The 19,746-nt window shown below is 44.3% G+C and overlaps 2 protein-coding genes across 6 annotated transcripts in view; one reads left to right on the top strand and one right to left on the bottom strand.

Moving 5' to 3' along the window:
• The window catches only part of ZBTB8OS (zinc finger and BTB domain containing 8 opposite strand), a 34,416-nt gene extending 31,275 nt beyond the window's left edge, over window positions 1-3,141 (bottom strand). For 3 of the 4 annotated variants that reach the window (XM_033227280.1, XM_033227278.1, XM_033227279.1), the window contains exon 1: window positions 2,583-3,141. In XM_033227280.1, the coding sequence (XP_033083171.1) occupies window positions 2,583-2,715 (133 nt within the window). In that variant the 5' untranslated portion in view covers window positions 2,716-3,141. Of the gene's footprint in view, window positions 1-2,578 lie in introns of all 4 variants that reach the window. The other variant, XM_033227281.1, reaches the window with a different exon arrangement.
• A 138-nt stretch (window positions 3,142-3,279) lies between these two features.
• Window positions 3,280-19,746, top strand: part of RBBP4 (RB binding protein 4, chromatin remodeling factor) — a 30,494-nt gene continuing 14,027 nt past the window's right edge. The window contains exons 1-3 of one of the 2 annotated variants that reach the window (XM_033227275.1): window positions 3,280-3,455; window positions 4,043-4,187; window positions 9,787-9,932. In XM_033227275.1, coding sequence (XP_033083166.1) covers window positions 3,440-3,455; window positions 4,043-4,187; window positions 9,787-9,932 — 307 coding nt within the window. In that variant the 5' untranslated portion in view covers window positions 3,280-3,439. Of the gene's footprint in view, window positions 3,456-4,039; window positions 4,188-9,786; window positions 9,933-19,746 lie in introns of both variants that reach the window. The other variant, XM_033227274.1, reaches the window with a different exon arrangement.

Below are 19,746 nucleotides of genomic sequence, written 5' to 3'. Positions count from 1 at the left end.
AAAAGGCCAAAAAGTATGGTAACAGTAAAAGTGGGAGGAAAGAGGCACATTCACACAATACTAGTGAAAGTATAAACTGGTACAACTTCTATAGAGAGCAATTTGGCAATAACTGTCCAAGTTAAAATATGCTTTTAAAAAATGTATGAGTCTTAGCAACGGAAACAAAAAAACGCACATATCCTTTGGCAAAGCAATTTAACTTGGAGAACTTGATTCCACAGATTCACTTGCACATGTACAAAACAATGGATGTACAAGTATATTCACTGCTGGCCGGGCGCGGTGGCTCAAGCCTGTAATCCCAGCACTTTGGGAGGCCGAGACGGGCGGATCATGAGGTCAGGAGATCGAGACCATCCTGGCTAACACGGTGAAACCCCGTCTCTACTAAAAAGTACAAAAAACTAGCCGGGCGTGGTGGCGGGCGCCTGTAGTCCCAGCTACTCAGGAGGCTGAGGCAGGAGAATGGAGTGAACCCGGGAGGCAGAGCTTGCAGTGAGCTGAGATCCGGCCACTGCACTCCAGCCTGGGCGACAGAGCAAGACTCTGTCTCAAAAAAAAAAAAAAAAAAGTATATTCACTGCTGCACTGTTTCTAATACCACAAGAGTAAAAATAGCCTAAACATCCATCAACTGAAAACCGGTTAAATGCTAGAACATCTAGGTATGTACACGTAAGAAAAAGGTAACAATGACTGCCCTACAGAGGGGAACTAGGTGGTTGGGGATGGGGGCTGCCAGAGTTACTTTTCACTGCATTATGTTACACTTTCTGAATTTCGAATCAATATATATGACTTATTAAAAATAATTTTTTTTTTTTTGAGAGAGTCAGGCTCTGTGGCCCAGATCTGTCGCCCAGGCTGGAGTACAATGGCGCAACCTCGGCTCACGGCAACCTCCGCCTCCCGGGTTCAAGCGATTCTCCTGCCTCAGCCTTCCAAGTAGCTGGGATTACAGGTGCCCACCACCATGCCCATCTAATTTTTTAATTTTTAGTAGAGATGCGGTTTCACCATGTTGGCCAGGCCAGGCTGGTCTCAAACTCCTGACCTCAGGTGATCCACCCGCCTCAACCTCCCAAAGTGCTGGGATTACAGGCATGAGCCACAGCACCCAATCTTTTTTTTCTGGGGGTGGGGGTGGGGACAGTATCGCTCTGTTGCCCAGGCTGGAGTGCAGTGCTGTGATCTCAGCTCATTGCAACCTCCACCTCCTGGGTTCAAGCAATTCTTCTGCCTCAGCCTCCCGAGTAGCTGGGATTACAGGCGCCCACCATCATGCCCAGCTAATTTTTGCATTTTCAGTAGAGACAGGGTTTCACCATGTTGGCCAGACTGGTCTGGAACTCCTGACCTCAGGGGATCCACTCATGTCGGTTTCCCAAAGTACTGGGATTATAGGTGTGAGCCACCGCGCCCGGCCTATATTTTAAAATTGTTTTAAGTGAGAGAAGGGGATATGCTAGGAGGTAGGCCAGGTCCAGAAAGCACAGAGCCTAGAATAATATGGTAAATAAGTAGATTTTACAGAGAGGACAATGAGAAATTAATGAAAGATTTTAAGCAGATAAATAAAAGTCAGATTTGTGCTCCCCAAACCACAGCTACCTTTAGGGATGACAGCTTAAAGTTTAATATAGAATTTAAGAGACAAAGATAGGTTACGTGATTTGCCTAAAGTCACTAAGCGAATAAATGGCAAAACCAGCTGGCCGCTGCAGCGCGGGCTATGATCGCTCCATTGCACTCCAGCCTGGACGACAGTGCGAGACCCCATCTCTAAAAACATATATATATATATATATATTTTTTTTTTTTTTTTTTTTTTTTTTGAGAGAGTTTCGCTCGTTGCCCAGGCTGGAGTGCAATGGGCGATCTCGGCTCCCACAACCTCTGCCTCCCAGGTTCAAGCGATTCTCCTGCCTCAGTCTCCCGAGTAGCTGGGATTACAAGCATGCGCCACCACGCCCAGCTAATTTTTTATTTTTAGTAGAGACGGGTTTTTTCCATGTTCGTCAGGCTGATCTTGAACTTCCGAACTCAGGTGATCCGCCTGCCTCGGCCTCCCAAAGTGCTGGGATTACAGGCGTGAGCCACCGCGCCCGACGTAAAATAATCATTTTTTAAAATCACAATCATAAATGGCAAAACCAGGTCTTTTTGCTAATATGATCGAGGTGAAACATCAAGTTAGAAACCCCCTAATTAGCTTTCCGAGTCCTCTAACCTGGCACACTCTATCTCACCGTAGGGAAATACATGGGAGTAACTACCTGCAAACGCCTGAAAATATGGTTATCTTTAGAATTTACGAAGATAAATGTGATTAGGCACATGTGGAAGAAGTTCAAGAGACTGTAAATGAGAGAGGGCAGGTTTCGCGACTATTAAACCAGGTGGCTTTTTCCTTCAGCATCCCCAGGACAAGTACGAATGAGACTATAACACCCGGCACAAATGGGATCATGCTTGAAGTACCTATGGGGCAAAGGAGAAAGAGTAGCAGGAAGCCGCGGGTAAGGAGAGAGGATGCCTGTGTGCTCACATCTAAAGAGAGAAGTAAGCCACCTACTCACACTCGTACTTCCTATTGACTGGCGGATACTTGGCCTTGATCGCCTTCTGTTCCTCAGTCAAACTGTAATCTCTAACATCTTCCTCTTCCTGCGCCATCACTGCAGGATTAGACACTCTACTTCCGCCCTTCATCCGCCGGACTTCGGCCCGAAGCTACTACTTCCGCTCTAGACCCCGCCCCTAAGCACACACCCCTAAAGGACCATACTCCCTTCTCAGAGTTGGCCGCTACCCTGCTTTAGTCCTGACTCTCTTGCTTGGATCACATGTTTAAAAGGCCAAAACCCCATCTTCTGCGCTCCCTTCGTTACTAGTTCCTTCTAAAGACTAAGGAAAAACGTTGAAGGGCACCTTGAATGAGTGGCGAGGTTCTTTTCCCCGCCTCACCCCCAAAATTGATAATTAGACCCAAAGTCATTCTATATTTTTCATCTCAGTACTCTGAAAGGGTCGTAAGCTTAATAGCCTTCAAGAAAATGGCTGCCCTCGGGCCGCGGGAGTGTGTGGACTAAACCTCTCTCACGTGACCCTGGCCGGGCGCAGTCCCGTCAACGCTGTCGCGCGCAGTCGCTAGAAGTCGGCTGCGGGAGGTGTTGGGGGAGGGGCGGAGCGCGCGCCTCGGTCCCCGCGGAAAGCTACTCCGCGCGTCTGGATAGGTCGCAAGCGCGGCTTCCCCGCCCTTCCCGCCGTTAGGAGCGCTCCAATTGGCTGATGTTGGCGCGAAGGTGCGCGAGTCGGCCCTCGCGCTGGGGGCGCAGGAAACAATAGAGGCCGCGCGCGCAGAGCGAGCGCCTGCTGCCTCCCCGCCCCTCCCGCAACGTTCGACCCCAGGGTTCCCCCGGCTCGTCTGCCCGCCATGGCCGACAAGGAAGGTGAGGGTGCCGGGGCTGCCCCAGGAGGGCAGCGGGTGCCGGGGCTGAGCCGCGGCCTCGACACGGCCTAACAGTGAGGGCAGGCCCGAGTTTGCCGAGTGCAGTTCCCGGTACTGAAGGCGTGAAAAGGGAACTCCCCGCGGGGCGGGCTAACGGCTCGCCGGTTCCCTGGGACCGACGTCGGTCGCCGCTGGCGAAGCTGGCGGTGGGGCTCCCGGCGGTTGTTTGTTCCTCCTCCCGCCCTCGATATCGGTCTCTCGGCCTCTGTCCCGAGCCTCGGGACACCGCTTCCTACCCACAAGGCTCGGAGCTCGGGCCTTCTAGTCAGGCTTGTGAGTTTCGGCGCGCGCGAGCGTGCTCCGAAGGCCTGGCCCGGTGGCCTGGAACGGGTAACGGAGTGTTTGGCGGGGATGGCCCGAGGAGTTCTGGCACCGCGAAGGTGGAGTGTGGGTACCTCTGCCGTGGGGATTTAGACAAATCACCTCCATTTCAGAGTCAGGGTGTAGGAGTCGTGCTGGTAGCTTTGCAGAGGATTACCCAGTTTCCGTTTGTTTGCTAACTTAATTTGTTTTAAAAATTTTTAGCAGCGTTCGACGACGCAGTGGAAGAACGAGTGATCAACGAGGAATATAAAATATGGAAAAAGAACACCCCTTTTCTTTATGATTTGGTGATGACCCATGCTCTGGAGTGGCCCAGCCTAACTGCCCAGTGGCTTCCAGATGTAACCAGGTGACATGACTCTCCTGAACGTTATTTTGATGTATCTTCAGTGTAGATTTCTCATACTGATTTTCTGTTTTCCGCTCTTCAGTCATTTTTTCTAGGCCACAAAGGCAAAATAACAAAACGATTTTGTAATTTACCTGACAAGACAAAACATATTGGCGTTTTCTTTCTCTGATACTGAATTGAATGGCTGTAGCTGATGATAATACCTGTAATAATAATAGCTGTACCAAATAATAGTACAAAACTTGTCAACTTTCAAAAACTATTACGGCCAGGAGCAGTGGCTCACCCTTGCAATCCGAGCACCTTGGGAGGCCCAGGCAAGAGGCTTACTTGAGGCCAGGAGTTGGAGACCAGCCCTGGGAGCATAGACCCCCGTCTCTACCGCCCCCCCACCCCATAAAAGAAAAAAGTATTACCATGTCCAGTCCTTAGAACAAAACTTTTTTTTCTCTCTCTTTTTGAGATGGAGTCTCACTCTTGCCCAGGCTGGAGTGCAGTGGCGCGAGCTCGGCTCACTGCAACCTCTGCCTCCCAGATTCGAGCGATTTTCCTGCCTCAGCCCTCCCGAGTAGCTGGGATTACAGGCACCTGCCACCACGCCTGGCTAATTTTTTTTGTATTTTAAGTAGAGACGCAGTTTCACCATGGTGAACAGGCTGGTCTCCAACCCCCTGACCTGTGTTGATCCGCCCGCCTCTGCCTCCCAAAGTGCTGGGATTACAGGCGTGGGCCACTGAATCTGGCCTCAACAAAACTTAGTTTCAATTCTCATAGTATGTCATGGTACCTGCCTTCAAGGAGCACATTGTCTAGTTGAAGTGGCAGATACAAACTAATAATTATATATGATGACAGCAGTTGTAGAGAGATAATTAGGGTACCTAGAAAACACCTGAAAGTGGAATGGTTTTCTTATAAGGGGTTTGGGCATAGTGAGCACTATAAAGATTAATCCCATGTTTCTTACATGTAGCTTATCTCTAATAGAGGGGATAAAATATTTAGTTTGCATTTATGGGCTGTATTAGGTGCCACATTTCAAGGGATCCAAATTAGTTATAATTAGCATAAAAGTGGCACAGAAAATTATCAGAAGAAGGAAAATTTGCCTGGGAGTATCAGGAAAGGCTTCTAGGAAGAAATGACAATGCAGAAAACAAAGAGGAAGATATTTAGATGATACTAACAGGAAGTTTTAACAAGACCATTGTGCCATTTGAAATAATGGATTTTCTGTTAACAAAACTACCTGAGTTTTCCGAATAACATTCAAAAGCGATTGTGTGCTAAGTAACTAAATTCCTTCAAAACTCAGATCTTTAAAAGTCAAGATAATTGCAAACTGTTACTAGACTATGATGTAGTTCAACAAATAATAGAAATTTGGCAGAAATTATACTAGTAATCTAAGAATGAGACTGCTACCTTTACAGTGGCATAAGGAAAACTAGGGAAATCTGTCCTAGGGATGTTACACAAAACCATAGTAAAGAACTAGAAATTTGGAGTTAGAAGCTTTTGGGGTTTTTTTTTACAGTTAAATGTTTTTACCACTGCCCAACAATGCAAGAAACAGTTTTACTACATTTTTGCTCCAACAACAGTTGGAGTAAAACTCATTTGTTTGTTTTTTTGTTTTGTTTTGTTTTATTTTGTTTTGAGACGGAATCTTGCTCCCTCCCCCAGACTGGAGTGCAGTGGCCTGATCTCCGCTCACTGCAAGCTCCGCCCCCCGGGTTTTTATGCCATTCTCCCGCCTCAGCCTCCCGAGTAGCTGGAACTACAGGCGCCGGCCACCTTGCCCGGCTAGTTTTTTGTATTTTTTTTTAGTAGAGACGGGGTTTCACCGTGTTAGCCAGGATGGTCTCGATCTCCTGACCTCGTGATCCACCCGTCTTGGCCTCCCAAAGTGCTGGGATTACAGGCGTGAGCCACTGTGCCCAGCCTAGAAGCTTCTTTATCATGACCAGAAGTTCCCACATTCAGTTGATCATCAGAATTGCTTGGGGAATTCAGGATAATTGGAATCATTTCTGTCAAGAGTTTTCAGTGGTAATTCAAACCATTTAAGAGCTTGTGAGCTGGGCATGGTGGCTCACACGTGTAATCCCAGCACTTTGGGAGGCTGAGGCAGGCAGATTGCTTGAGGCCAGGAGTTCAAGACTAGCCTGGGCAACATGATGAAAACCCCGTCTCTACTAAAATTACAAATGTTATCCGGGCATGGTGGTGCATACCTGTAGTCCCGGTTCCTCCGACGGGGCTGAGGAGGGAGGATCACCTGAGCCTTGGGAGATCAAGGCTGCATTGAGCTATGATCCTACTACTGCATTCCAGCTATGGAGTGCCACCCTGTCTCAAAGACCTTGTGGCAGAGTACTTTATGAGAAATGTACTTGAATGGTGATTCCAGATTTACTATAGTCATATGCTAAATTGTGCTTATTGGACTAGTGGATCACAAATACTGGCCACCCCATACCTACTAAACATTCTAGAACCACTACTCTTCAGAAACTTCCCAAGTAATAGAATGACTAGCTAGGTTTCGAAAGCAAGAATTAAAGACTTAATTCCCCAAAGCTGAAATCTGTACTGTCATCTTAGTAGTTTTCTGCATTAGCAAATCTATATAAATAATGTGAGAATTGGTTTTTTGTTGTTGTTGTTTTGACACGAAGGACGGAGTTTCACTCTTGTTACCCATACTGTAGTGCAGTGGCACGATCTCAGATCACTGCAACCTCCGCCTCCCGGGTTCAAGCGATTCTCCTCCCCCAGTCTCCCAAGTAGCTGGGATTACAGGCACCCGCCACCATGCCAGCTAATTTTTTGTATTTTTCGTAGAGGGGGTTTCACCATGTTGTCCAGGCTGGTCTCAAATTCCTCACCTTGGGTGATCCACCTGCCTCGGCCTCCCAAAGTGCTATGATTACAGGCGTGAGCCACTGCGCCTGGCCGAAAATTGTTTTGAGACAGGATCTTGCTCTGTTGTGCAGACTGGGTTGCAGTGGCACAATCAGAGTTGCCTGCAGCCTTGACCTTCTGGGCCAGGGGATCCTTCTGCCTCAGCCTCTGGAATAGTTGAGACTACAGGCACATGCTACCACGCCTAGCTAATTTTTGAAAAAATTTTTGTGCCATGTTGCCCAGACTGTTCTTTAACTTCTGGGCTCTAGTGATCCTCCCGCTTTGGCCTCCCAAAGTGCTGGGATTATAAGCATGAGCCACCCTGCCTGGCCCTGTTGTTGTTTTTTAAGATGAGGATTGCTTACAAGCAAGCAGCCCTGATGCAGTGTTTACTTTTGTGTGTGTTCTTTTTCTGGTGTTTATTCATATCCATTTACCCCTTTTAGAAAAAGACAAACCACAATTGTAGTTCTGTAACACTGTCTTCTCCTTCATTCTTTTTCTGGTTCTTTGTCTAACCTTCTACATACAGGTAATTACAATTTTCTGTTCATATCCCTCTTTTCATTTCTCTTTTTTCAGTGTAAGGTAGATGCTCTCAAAGCTTTGCCTGTGACATCTGTGCAGAAGAATTCCTATTGATATCCTTAGACGTAATTTCTCTGGAGCTTTACCTGATTTTTTTTCTGCCTGCCGGTATCTTCCCTGGTATATCTTACTGGCTTCCTCAGTTTGACATGTTGTAAATGGAATTATGAAGGCCTTACCCCAACTTTCTCTCCTACTGTTCCTGTTTCTTTTCATCATAATTGGCTTTGGTTTGACATTTTCCCTTTCTCCATTTTATAGGCAGTCAATTTATAAACCCCCTGAATTCTGCTTGTGTAGGATCTTTCCCATCTAGACCAGGGGTTCTCAAAATTTTATATGCACTGTAATCAGCTGGAGGTATTGTGAGATAGATAGTTGTGCCCCACCTTCTAGAGTTGCTGATTCAGTGGGTCTGGAGTAGATGTGAGAATTTGCGTTCCTAACAAGTTCCCAGATGATGTGGATGCCCTTGACCCAGTATGGAGTCCAGAATGCCTTAAGACGGCATTCAGGACACTAAAGTCCGTTTTAATCGGCCTTCTCTCCCACTGTGCTCTCCCATATCAGAAGTCAGATTTGGACTTCAGCATACTTCTGTTACTTAGTAGCTGTGTGATCTTAGGCACATTGTTTAATTTTCTTCCTTTCCTTTCCTTTCTTTCCTTCCTTCCTTCCTTCCTTTCTTTTTCCTTTCTTTCTCCTTTCTTTCTCCTTTCCTTTCTTTTCTTTTCTTTTCTTTTCTTTTCTTTGTTTTTCTTTTTTGTTTTGTTTGAGACAGGAGGCAGTCTTTCTCTGTCACCCAGGCTGGAGTATAGTGGCACGATCTCTGCTCACTGTAGCCTCCACCTTTCAGGTTCAAGCAGTTTTTGTGCCTCAGCCTCCCGAGTAGCTGGGATTAGCCAGCTGCCAGTTGTTTGGTTTTTGTTTTTTGTTTTGTTTTGTTTTTTGACACAGAGTCTTGCTCTTTTGCCCAGGCTGGAGTGCAGTGGCGCCATCTTGGCTCGCTACAACCTCTAACTCCTAGGTTCAAGCAGTTCTCCTGTCCCACCCTCCCTAGTAGCTGGGACTATAGTCACCGCCACTACACCTGGCTAATTTAGTAGTATTTTAGTAGCGATTCTCTTGCCTCATCCTCCTGAGTAGCTGGGATTACAGGCATCTGCCACCACGCCTAGCTAAATTTTGTATTTAGTAGAGACGGGATTTCACCATATTGGTCAGGCTGGTCTCGAACTCCTGACCTCAGGTGATCCACCTTCTTCGGCCTCCCAAAGTGCTGGGATTACAGGTGTGAGCCGCCGTGCCTGGCCCAGCCGCAGGTTTTTTGAGGTCAGGAATTGTGTCTTAATTCTTTGTACTTACATTGCGTTTAGAGCCATGTGTCCATTGATTAGGCAGTTAGTAAATATTTGGTAAATTGGTTTACTTAATGTTATTTCCTCTTCTTTCCCTTTTTCCATTTTTTTCTTTTCAATTTCTTTGCACCCTTTCCCCTTCTTTTCAATGAAAATTTTAGTAAGCAAAATTATTAGCTCACCCAACAATGGTTTGCTTTCCCTCCAACCTGTTAGTAGTGAGTGAGTAGTTAATTCCCATTTTATTCAATTAAATGTTTTACTTTTTCTCCAGAGTAATTAAGTAGAAAATGTGGCTCTTGGCCAGGCACCGTGGCTCTTGCCTATAATCGCTGCACGTTGGGAGGCTGAGGTGGGTGGAAAATTTGAGGCCAGGAGTTCGAGACCAGCTTGGCCAACCTGGTGAAATCCCGTATCTACTAAAAATACAAAAATTAGCCAGGCATGGTGGCGGGTTCCTGTAGTCCCGGCTACTAGGGAGGCTGAGGCGTGAGAATCACTTGAACCCGAGAGCCAGAGGTTGAAGTGAGCCAAGATCGTACCACTCCATTCCAGCTTGGACAAAAGAGTGAGACTATTTATTTAAAAAAGAGAGAGAGAGAGAAGAAAAGACTCTTAATGACTTTTTCCCCTCTCTTAAAACCTGATTGTAGTAGTGACTTTTACGTACACATATATTGTTGACTTCACAGTCTCCTGATGTTACTAATTTGAATAGTGACCATATGTTGCCGTTACAGACCAGAAGGGAAAGATTTCAGCATTCATCGACTTGTCCTGGGGACACACACATCGGATGAACAAAACCATCTTGTTATAGCCAGTGTGCAACTCCCTAATGATGATGCTCAGTTTGATGCGTCACACTACGACAGTGAGAAAGGAGGTAGGAATCTTAAAAGTGAAAGAAGTAAAGATGTGTGGGTCATAATCTTTTTATGTTTTTGAATTATAAAAGTTATATCCAGTTTGATAAAGTAAACTGTGACTTTAGAAACAATATTTAAGCTTGAGGAAAGCCTGAGTTTGCAATGGTAGATATTTATATTAGAGTTGTAGATATCAGAAGAAATATTTAACACATCCTTGGTTCTGTACCTTTACAATAAACTTTTCTCAGCTGGTGCTGGCAGGGAGGATTTCTGCAATTGAAAGAAGTAGAAATATACTATATATTATTGCTGTACATTCTTGATTTATTTTTTATTTTTTTGTTCAGAGTCTCGCTCTGTTGCCTAGGTTGGAGTGTAGTGGCGTGATCTTCACTTGCTGCAACTTCTGCCAACCAGGTTCAAGCGATTCTCTTGCTTCATCCTCCTGAGTAGCTGAGATTACAGGCACCTGCCACCACGCCTAGCTAATTTTTGTATTTTTAGTCAAGACAGGGTTTCACCAAGTTGGCCAGGCTGCTCTTGAACTCCTGACCTTATGTGATCCACCCACCTCAGCCTCCCAGAGTGCTGGAATTATAGGCTTGAGCCACCGCGCCCATCCATATTGCTGTACATTCTTAAGATGGGAGATACCTACCCCTAAGGAGGTGAAAATTGGTTTGTGTGTGTGAGTAGGTGTAAATAATCTTACTGGTTGATTGTCTAAAGCACAGATATGCACAAAGTACATAGGATATCTATGGTATTAAAATTTCATGGGACTGGTGGGGAAGGGGTAGTTCTTAAAAGATTTCTTAGAGGAGCAGTAGTGGAAAAAAAAGGTTGAGAAACACTAACTTAAATTACCCTTTCTAGGTTTAAAGTGGTAGAAATGACTTAACCATGGCATTCCCTATATGTATAGAAACTAAGTTCCAATGAGTTGTTTCATTATATCCTATTTTTAGGCCATAACCTAAGGGTTTAACTGATCATGACATGCTTACTCTTTCCATTTTTTTTTTTTTTGGGAGATGGAGTCTTGCTCTGCCGCCCAGGCTGGAGTGCAGTGGTGCGATCTTGGCTCACTGCGACCTCCACCTTCCAGGTTCAAGCGATTCTCCTGCCTCAGCCTCCTAAATAGCTGGGACTACAGGCATGCACTGCCACGCCTGGCTAATTTTTTATATTTTTAGTAGAGACAGGGTTTCATCATGTTGGTCAGGCTGGTCTTGAACTCCTGACCTCAGATGATCCCCCTGCCTTTTGTTCTTGCTGCTACTTAGGCACAAATACTCCAATTGGTAGTGTGATAAATTGTAAAACTACATATATGTGTGTTTATATATTTATATTGTGTTTGTGTGTGAAATTATATAATTATATATATAATTTGATAAAATATACATGTTTTATATTTTATAATTTTGTAATATATAATTATATATATAATTTTACACACAATGTAAAAAACACACCCATTCTCCCATATAATAAACCTTTCCCCGGCCAGGTGTGACTCACGCTTGTAATTACAGCACTTTGGGAGGCTGAGACCGGTGGATCACTTGAGGTCAGGAGTTCGAGACCAGCCTGGCCCAACATAGTGAAACCCTGTCTCTACTAAAAATAAAAAATTAGCCACACGTGGTGGCACACCTGTAAGAACCCAGCTACTCAGGAGACTGAGGCAAGATGGCATCACTTGAACTCGGAAGGCGGAGATAGCAGTGAGCCAAGATCTCACTATTGCACTCCAGCCTGGCCATAAAAAAAAGGAGAAACTCCATCTCAAAAAACAAAACAAAAACCTTTCCCCTGGATATCACTTGATGTATTGTGATATATTGCTTTCTAAAGGATTTATCCTGTATATTGGATCACTCATTCAACAAATATGTTGAGTAGTTTTGTATGCTGTCCCGTCCAGCGGGATCGTTAACACAGACCTTGGAGGAGGGGGTGGGAATTTAGAGAGACAAGAGACACAAGAAATGGAGACAAGACAGTATCCTGATCAAGTCTCGTTTAATGGCGGCGGTGCAATGCCTTATATAGGCTGGCAGGGAAGAGGAAGTGCGGCAGAGCAGGCGGGGAGGAGAATAATGAGAGATGTCACCAGGCGCATGCTCGGTAGAGTTAGTCTTTCCCGGGCGCGGGAAGTTATCTAGGCTCGCGCGGGAAAAGTTCGCTCGCGCGGGAAAAGTTCGCGCGCACGGGAAAAGTTGATGAAGAACCAGGAAGTGCGCCATCTTGTCTCCGCAGTGCGGAGCTTAAGCAACAGAGGCAGCGGCAATTTCCGGGCCTCACGGCTCCAGACAGTATGCCAGGTATAGAATATGCAATATAGGTTCAGAATTTGCTTTTGTGGCCTAATATAAGCAGTTATATATAATATAAGGTCACCTACCTCCTTTCGATGGCTATATAGTAGACCATAATGATTCCTTATTGATGGACATGTAGATGGTTTCTAATATTTTGACTTCAAAAGCATAGTTTTGCTGTAGAAATACTCTCTAAGTAGAATGTTGTATCAAAGGACAGGACCATTTTTGAATATAATTGATACTGCTGAGTTGCACTCCAAAAAAAGATTTGAAGTCCCACAACAGCGTATGTATTTATGTCTGTTTCTCCATGCCCTTGCCAACACTGGACTCAATAGAGCTCATTCTCAGTTTACATTGCTTTTTTTATTTGTGATGTTGAGCTTACTTCATATGTCCCTTGAGCTACTTATTTATGTTTTTTGCCCATATTTCCTTTTGAGTATCTCTTCATATAAGGTAAATTACACCCTTTCCACCCAGTAAATAGGTGCAGATCATTTTCTAGTTTAACTTAAAATCTTTAGTCCTGTTATTGATTAGAAGCTGTAAGTTGCTTTTTTAATGGGGCCTTGCTCTGTCATCCAGGCTGGAGTGCGCTGGCATGATCTTAGCTGACTGCAGCCTCCTTATGGGCTCAAACGATCCTCCTACCTATGCCTCCCAAGTAGCTCTGGCTGTAGACATACACCACCATACCTGGATTTATTTATTTTTAGTTATTTATTTTTTTGAGTCGGAGTCTGGCTCTGCCGCCCAGGCTGTAGTGCAGTGGCGCAATCTCTGCTCACTGTAACTACCGCCATCCAGGTTCAAGCTATTCTCCTGCCTCAGCCTCCCAAGTAGCTGGAATTACAGGTGCCTGCCACCACATCCAGATAATTTAATTTTTTTAAGAAATGGCCTGTCACTATGTTGCTCAGGCTGATCTTGAACTGTGGCCTCAATCTTTCCATCTCAGACCTCCCCATTCAATGATTTCATAAAGTATGTATTCATCTATTGTTGTCTTCTGGGACTTTTATGTTTGGGCCATTAAAACTTATCGTTCTGGTATTTGATATGGAATCAGAATCCAGCCTTTTTTTCCTAAATGATTGAGTTTTTGTTGTTATTTTGAGGCGGAGTCTTGCTTCGTCACCCAGGCTGGAGTGCAGTCGCACAGTCTCGGCTCACTGCAGCCTCTGCCTCCTGGGCTCAAGCAATCCTCCTGCCTCAGCATCCTGAGTAGCTGGGATTGCAGGCATGCACCATCATGCCTAGCCGATTTCCACTGTATTTTTTGTGGAGGAGTGGGTCTCACCACATTGCCCAGGCTAGTCTGAAAACTCCTGGACTCATGCAGTTCACCCACTTTGGCCTCCCGAAGTTCTGGGCTTATAGGCCTGAGCCACTATACCTAGCCAAAAAAAATTTTTTTATTCAGTCAACCATTGATGGACACTTGGGTTGATTCCGTATCTTTGCTGTTGTGTACAGTGCTACAGTGAACATACAAGTGCATGTGTCTTTTTGGTAGAACAATTTCTTTTCTCTTGGGTGTATACCCAGTAATGGGATTGCTGGGTTGAATGGTAGTTCTATTTTTAGTTCTTTGTGTTTTGTTTGTTTGTTTGTTTGTTTTGAGACGGAGTTTCTTGTATTTTTAGTAGAGACAGGGTTTCTCCATGTTGGTCAGGCTGGTCTCAAACTCCCAACCTCAGATGGTCCACCTGCGTCAGCCTCCCAAATTGCTGGGATTATAGGCATGAGCCACCATGCCTGGCCCTATTTTTAGTTCTTTGAGAAATCTCCACAGACTGCTTTTCACAGTTGCTGAACTAATTTGCATTCCCACCAGTAGTGTCTAAGTGTTCCCTTTTCTCTGCAGCCTCACCATGTTATTTTTTGACTTTTTAATAGCCATTCTGACTGGTGTGAGAGGCATGTATCTATCTGTTTTGATTTGCATTTCTCTGATGATTGGTGATGATGATCTTTTTTTCCACGTTCGTTGTCCGGTTATATGTCTTCTTTTGAGAAGTGTCTGTTCATGTCCTTTGCCCACTTTTTATCTTTCTTTTTTTTTTTTGAGACAGTCTCGCTCTGTCACCCAGGCTGGAGTACAGTGTGGCAATCTTGACTCTGCCTCCTGGGTTCAAGCAATTCTCCTGCCTCATCCTCCTGAGTAGCTGGGATTACAGGCATGCACCACCGTGCCTGGCTTATTTTGTATTTTTTGTAGAGGTGGGGTTTCACTATATTGGCCAGGTTGGTCTCAAACTCCTGACCTCATGATCCACCCGCGTCAGCCTCCCAAAGTGCTAGGATTATAGGCGTGAGCCACTGTGCCCAGCCTAATTTTGTTTTTTAAGAAACTGGTATCTCGTCCAAGCACAGTGACTGGCATCTGTAATTACAGCACTTTGGGAGGCCGATGCATGTGGATCACGAGGTCAGGAGTTCAAGACCAGCCTGGCCAACATGGTAAAACCCCATCTCTACTAAAAATACGAAAAATTAGCTGGACGTGGTGGTACGTGCCTGTAGTCCCAGCTACTTGCAAGGCTGAGGCAGTAGAATGGCTTGAACCCGGGAGACGGAGGTTGCAGTGAGTCGAGATCGAGCTACTACTGCACTCCAGCCTGGTTAACGAGCAAGACTCCTTCTCAGAAAAAATAAAAATAAGTAAGTGATGTCTCTGGTCTTATATATTTTACTGAAGCTGGTATTCTTAGTTGTAAGGTTCATGGGCTCAAAAAGTGGCTCAGTGGTAAAATTCACTATGGTAATTACCTTGTTTGAGGACATGGTATTGACTGGGAAGACACCTTTCGTACCTTCTAGGATGATGGGAATGTTTTATATTTTGACCTGGTGCGTACATATGTAAAAATTCATCAAGCTACAACGATTTGTGCACCTTTACTATATCATGTTGTACCTCATGTTTGTTTTAATAGTATTTATATGGAGAGAAACCAGCAAAATAGGCAAGTTGATACCTCAGCCTTTCTTTTCTACTTCAGATTGGCCTTTTCACATACCAGTTTCAATACCTATTTATTTATATTACTATATGTATATTTTTTCAGACAGAGGTCTCGCTCTGTTGCCCAGGCTGGAATGCAGTGGTGTGATCACAGCTCACTGCATTCTCAGCCTCCCAAGCAATTAGGATTTATAGGCATGTGCCACCGCATTCAGCCCCTGAAATGGTTTTTAAATGCAATTTACATTTCTTTGTCTAACCCTGTCAAATTTTTATTTTTATTTACTTTTTTTTTTGAAACGGAGTCTAGCTCTGTCGCCCAGGCTGGAGTGCAGTGGCGTGATCTTGGCTTACTGCAAGCTCCACCTCCTGGGTTCACGCCATTCTCCTGCCTCAACCTCCTGAGTAGCTGGGATTACAGGTCCCTGCCACCATGCCCAGCTAATTTTTTTTGTATTTTTAGTAGAGATGGGGTTTCACTGTGTTAGCCAGGATAGTCTTGATGTCCTGAACCCTGTCAAATTCAACGTTGAGGGGTGTATGCAACTTTGGTAACACTGATGTTAATAAGTTCTGATAACCCTGTAACATTGGGACGGCCCAATTTTCAATTTTGAATACACTAAGTTCTTCCTACTGTAGTTTTGTTTATGGTGAAGGAGGCCTATGTTTAATATATGCCCAATACTGAAATAACCAATATTATGTAGTGGTTACCCTTTGCTCCATGGGCTCTGTGCCAACTGTGGCTTCTCCTTTGTTATTGGTGCCTCTTTTCTGGCAGCTATCCTTTTTTTTTTTCTTAGACAGTCTGTCTCTGTCGCCCAAACTATAGCATAGTGGCGCAATCTTGGCTCAGTGCAACCTCTGCCTCCTGAGTTCAAGCAGTTCTCCTGCCTCAGCCTGGGACTATAGGCACATGCCACCATGCCCAGCTAATTTTTGTATTTTTAGTAGAGATGGGGTTTCACTGTGTTAGCCAGGATAGTCTTGATGTCCTGAACCCTGTCAAATTCAACGTTGAGGGGTGTATGCAACTTTGGTAACACTGATGTTAATAAGTTCTGATAACCCTGTAACATTGGGCCGGCCCAATTTTCAATTTTGAATACACTAAGTTCTTCCTACTGTAGTTTTGTTTATGGTGAAGGAGGCCTATGTTTAATATATGCCCAATACTGAAATAACCAATATTATGTAGTGGTTACCCTTTGCTCCATGGGCTCTGTGCCAACTGTGGCTTCTCCTTTGTTATTGGTGCCTCTTTTCTGGCAGCTATCCTTTTTTTTTTTTCTTAGACAGTCTGTCTCTGTCGCCCAAACTATAGCATAGTGGCGCAATCTTGGCTCAGTGCAACCTCTGCCTCCTGAGTTCAAGCAGTTCTCCTGCCTCAGCCTGGGACTATAGGCACATGCCACCATGCCCAGCTAATTTTTGTATTTTTAGTAGAGACGGGGTTTTGCCATATTGGCCATGCTGGTCTCGAACTCCTGACCTCATGATCCACCCATCTCGGCCTCCCAAAGTGCTGGGATTACAGGCCTGAGCCACCATGCCCAGCCACTTTTTTTTGTTGGGGGGGGCGTTGTCATTGGAGATATGATAGGGATTCAGTTCCAAATCACTGCAGTAAAGCAAATATATAAAGCAAACCACACAGATTTTTTTGTATGTTTACATTTTACTGTAGTCTCCTAAGCGTGCAATAGCATTATGCCTTAAAAAAATGTACATATCTTAATTTGGAAATACTTCATTGCTAAAAAAAAAAAAAAATGCTGACCCAGAGGCACCAACCGAAAACATGTTGGGAAAATGGCGCTAATAGACTTACTCAGTGCAGGGTTGCTGTAACTACCTTCAATTGGGGAAAAAACATATCTGTGATGCACAATAAAACGAGCCGTGCCTGTACTTAGACTGAAGTTTCTTGAGATACATACCATATATGCCTTGTTTTTTCATAGATTGTAGATGCTTGTGGGCTGGAGTTATGGGAAAAATTAGTTTAATGTGGGATTTTTTTCTGCTTTAGAATCTATCTTGAATTTTTATTTTTAGGTTTTTAGCCTGTGTGAAACATTTGCTTTTCAAAAGTTATTTTGAAGTTGAAAGTTATCTAATATGCGAGCCATACCACCCATGTATGTCTTTGCTTTCTGAAAAGATGCTTGTCCTTCAAAGAATAACACTAGGCCCGGCCCAGTGGCTTTCTCCGTAATCCCAGCACTTTGGGAGAATGAAGCAGGTAGATTATCTGAGGTCAAGAGTTTAAGACCAGTTTGACCAACATGATGAAACCCCATCTCTACTAAAAATATAAAAATTACCTGGGCATGGTGGCACATGGCGGCAGTCCCAGCTACTCGGGGGGCTGAGGCAGGAGAATCGCTTGAACCCAGGAGGCAGAGGTTGCAGTGAGCCGAGATTGTGCCACTACACTCCAGTCTGGATGACAGAGCAAGACCCTGTCTTAAAAACAAAAAAAAAGAATAGCACTGTATAGCAATGCGATTGACAAGAATATTTTTATTTTTAAGTTACTCTCACAACTTCTTTGCTTTGTGGATAAGGTATTTGAGGCTCAGAAACTGAAGGCCTTCCCTGAATCACCAAACTAAGTAAGTGACAGAGCCACTTAGGGGCCTGGGTCTGACTCTTAATTTGGAACTTTTGCAACCATATCATGCTGCCTTCTATTACTCTTTGATCATTAACTACCTTTGTTTATATATTGCTTTGCCAAGATTTACATAATCACACATTATATTGTTATACATATTATAATGGTACTTGAGAGAACTCTCTAAGTGCATATAGTAGTCATGTGTGAATAAAAAATGTTTTCATCTAGTTGTTGCCTACCTGGTTTATTTCAACCAGGGACTTTGGTTGGCATGTGTAAGTGGGTGTAGCAAAATGGAACTGGCTGCTGTGGCCCTGTTTTTCCTCACTGAAATAAAAGAAACAGTGTAAGGAGAAGATAAACGGCATGATGGTATTACAGAACATTCATCCCAAACTAGAGCTTCAGACAAGCAATGCAAGAAGGGCACTTTAGTGTTTAGCACACTGTGTACTTAATATTCATTATAGTAGTAGCATTGGTTTTATTTATTCGGCATACTTATTTGTACTTTGAAATTTGAAAACTTTATTAATATCTGTTTTTGAAGTATGTGGGCAAAGGATTACCCAGGTGCCGAGGCAAGGGACTGAAGGCACAAACTGTTTCAGTATAATGAAGAAAATAGTTAAAATACAGAATAGTTATAATACAAAGTAGATATAGAGATGATCTTGGACATTATCAGTCATTGGTATAATCATTATTAATCATCAACTTTTAATATTACTCCTTGTTGTATTACTAATATAACCAAGGAATAACTGGTGGGTATAGGGTCAGGTGTTTTGAAGGAACATTTTGAGAAGTGACCTAGAAGGCAAGAGGTGAGCCCTCGGTCAGGCCCGCATAAGGGCCGCTTGAGGGCTCCTTGGTCAAGCAGTAAAGCCAGTGCCTGGGAAGGCACCCATTACTTAGCAGACCGTGAAAGGGAGCCTCCCTTTCCTTGGAGGAGTCAGGGAACACTCTGCTCCACCAGCTTCTTGTGGGAGGCTGGATATTATCCAGGCCTGCCTGCAGTCATCCAGAGGCCTAAACCCCTCCCTGTGGTGCTATGCTTCAGTGGTCACGCTGCTTGTCCACTTTCATGTTCCTCCCTTACTCCTGATTCCTCTTTGAGGTGCTTAGAAAATAGCAGTAGAAGAAATAGTGAAAGTCTTAAAGTCTGATCTTTCTGATAAGTGCATAGAAGGAAACGCTGACGCATGCTGCCTTCCCTCAGATTCAGCTACCTAAAAGTGAAGGGTCCCCTGTCCCGTGATAACGTGACTTGTTTGACCTTATCAATCACTTGGACGACTCACCCTCCTTGCCCTGCCCCCTTGTCTTGTATGCAATAAATTATCAGCGCACTTAGCCATTCAGGGCCACTACCGATCTCGGATCTTGGTGGTAGTGGTTCCCCAGGCCCAGCTGTTTTCTCTTTATCTCTTTTGTCTTGTGTCTTTATTTCTTACGATCTCTCGTCTCTGCACACGGGGAAAATACCCGCCAAGCCCTGTAGGGCTGGACCCTACATCAGTAGAATTCTAGTTTTCCTTAATTTCAGACAGTAATATAATACAGCCATCTCTCAGAATCCGTGGGGAATTGTTTCCAAGACCACCTTCGGATACCAAAATTCAAAGATGGTGAAGTCTCTGATACAGCATGGCATAATGTTTGCACATAACCTATGCAGATCTTCTCATATACTTTAAAATGTCTCTAGATTACCTATAATACCTAATACAATGTAAATGTTATATAAATAGGCTGTATTGTTCAGGGAATAATGATGAGGGGGAAATCTGTACGTGTTCAATACATGCATTGTTTTTCTGAATATTTTCACTTAATTAGTTGAATTCATGGATGAAGAACCCACTGATATGGCGGGCTGACTGTATTTCTTATTAGGT

This window comes from Trachypithecus francoisi, unplaced genomic scaffold, assembly GCF_009764315.1.
Source record: "Trachypithecus francoisi isolate TF-2019V2 unplaced genomic scaffold, Tfra_2.0 Lachesis_group12, whole genome shotgun sequence".
Lineage (NCBI taxonomy): Eukaryota > Metazoa > Chordata > Mammalia > Primates > Cercopithecidae > Trachypithecus > Trachypithecus francoisi.
This window is presented reverse-complemented; position numbering and strand designations above follow the sequence as displayed.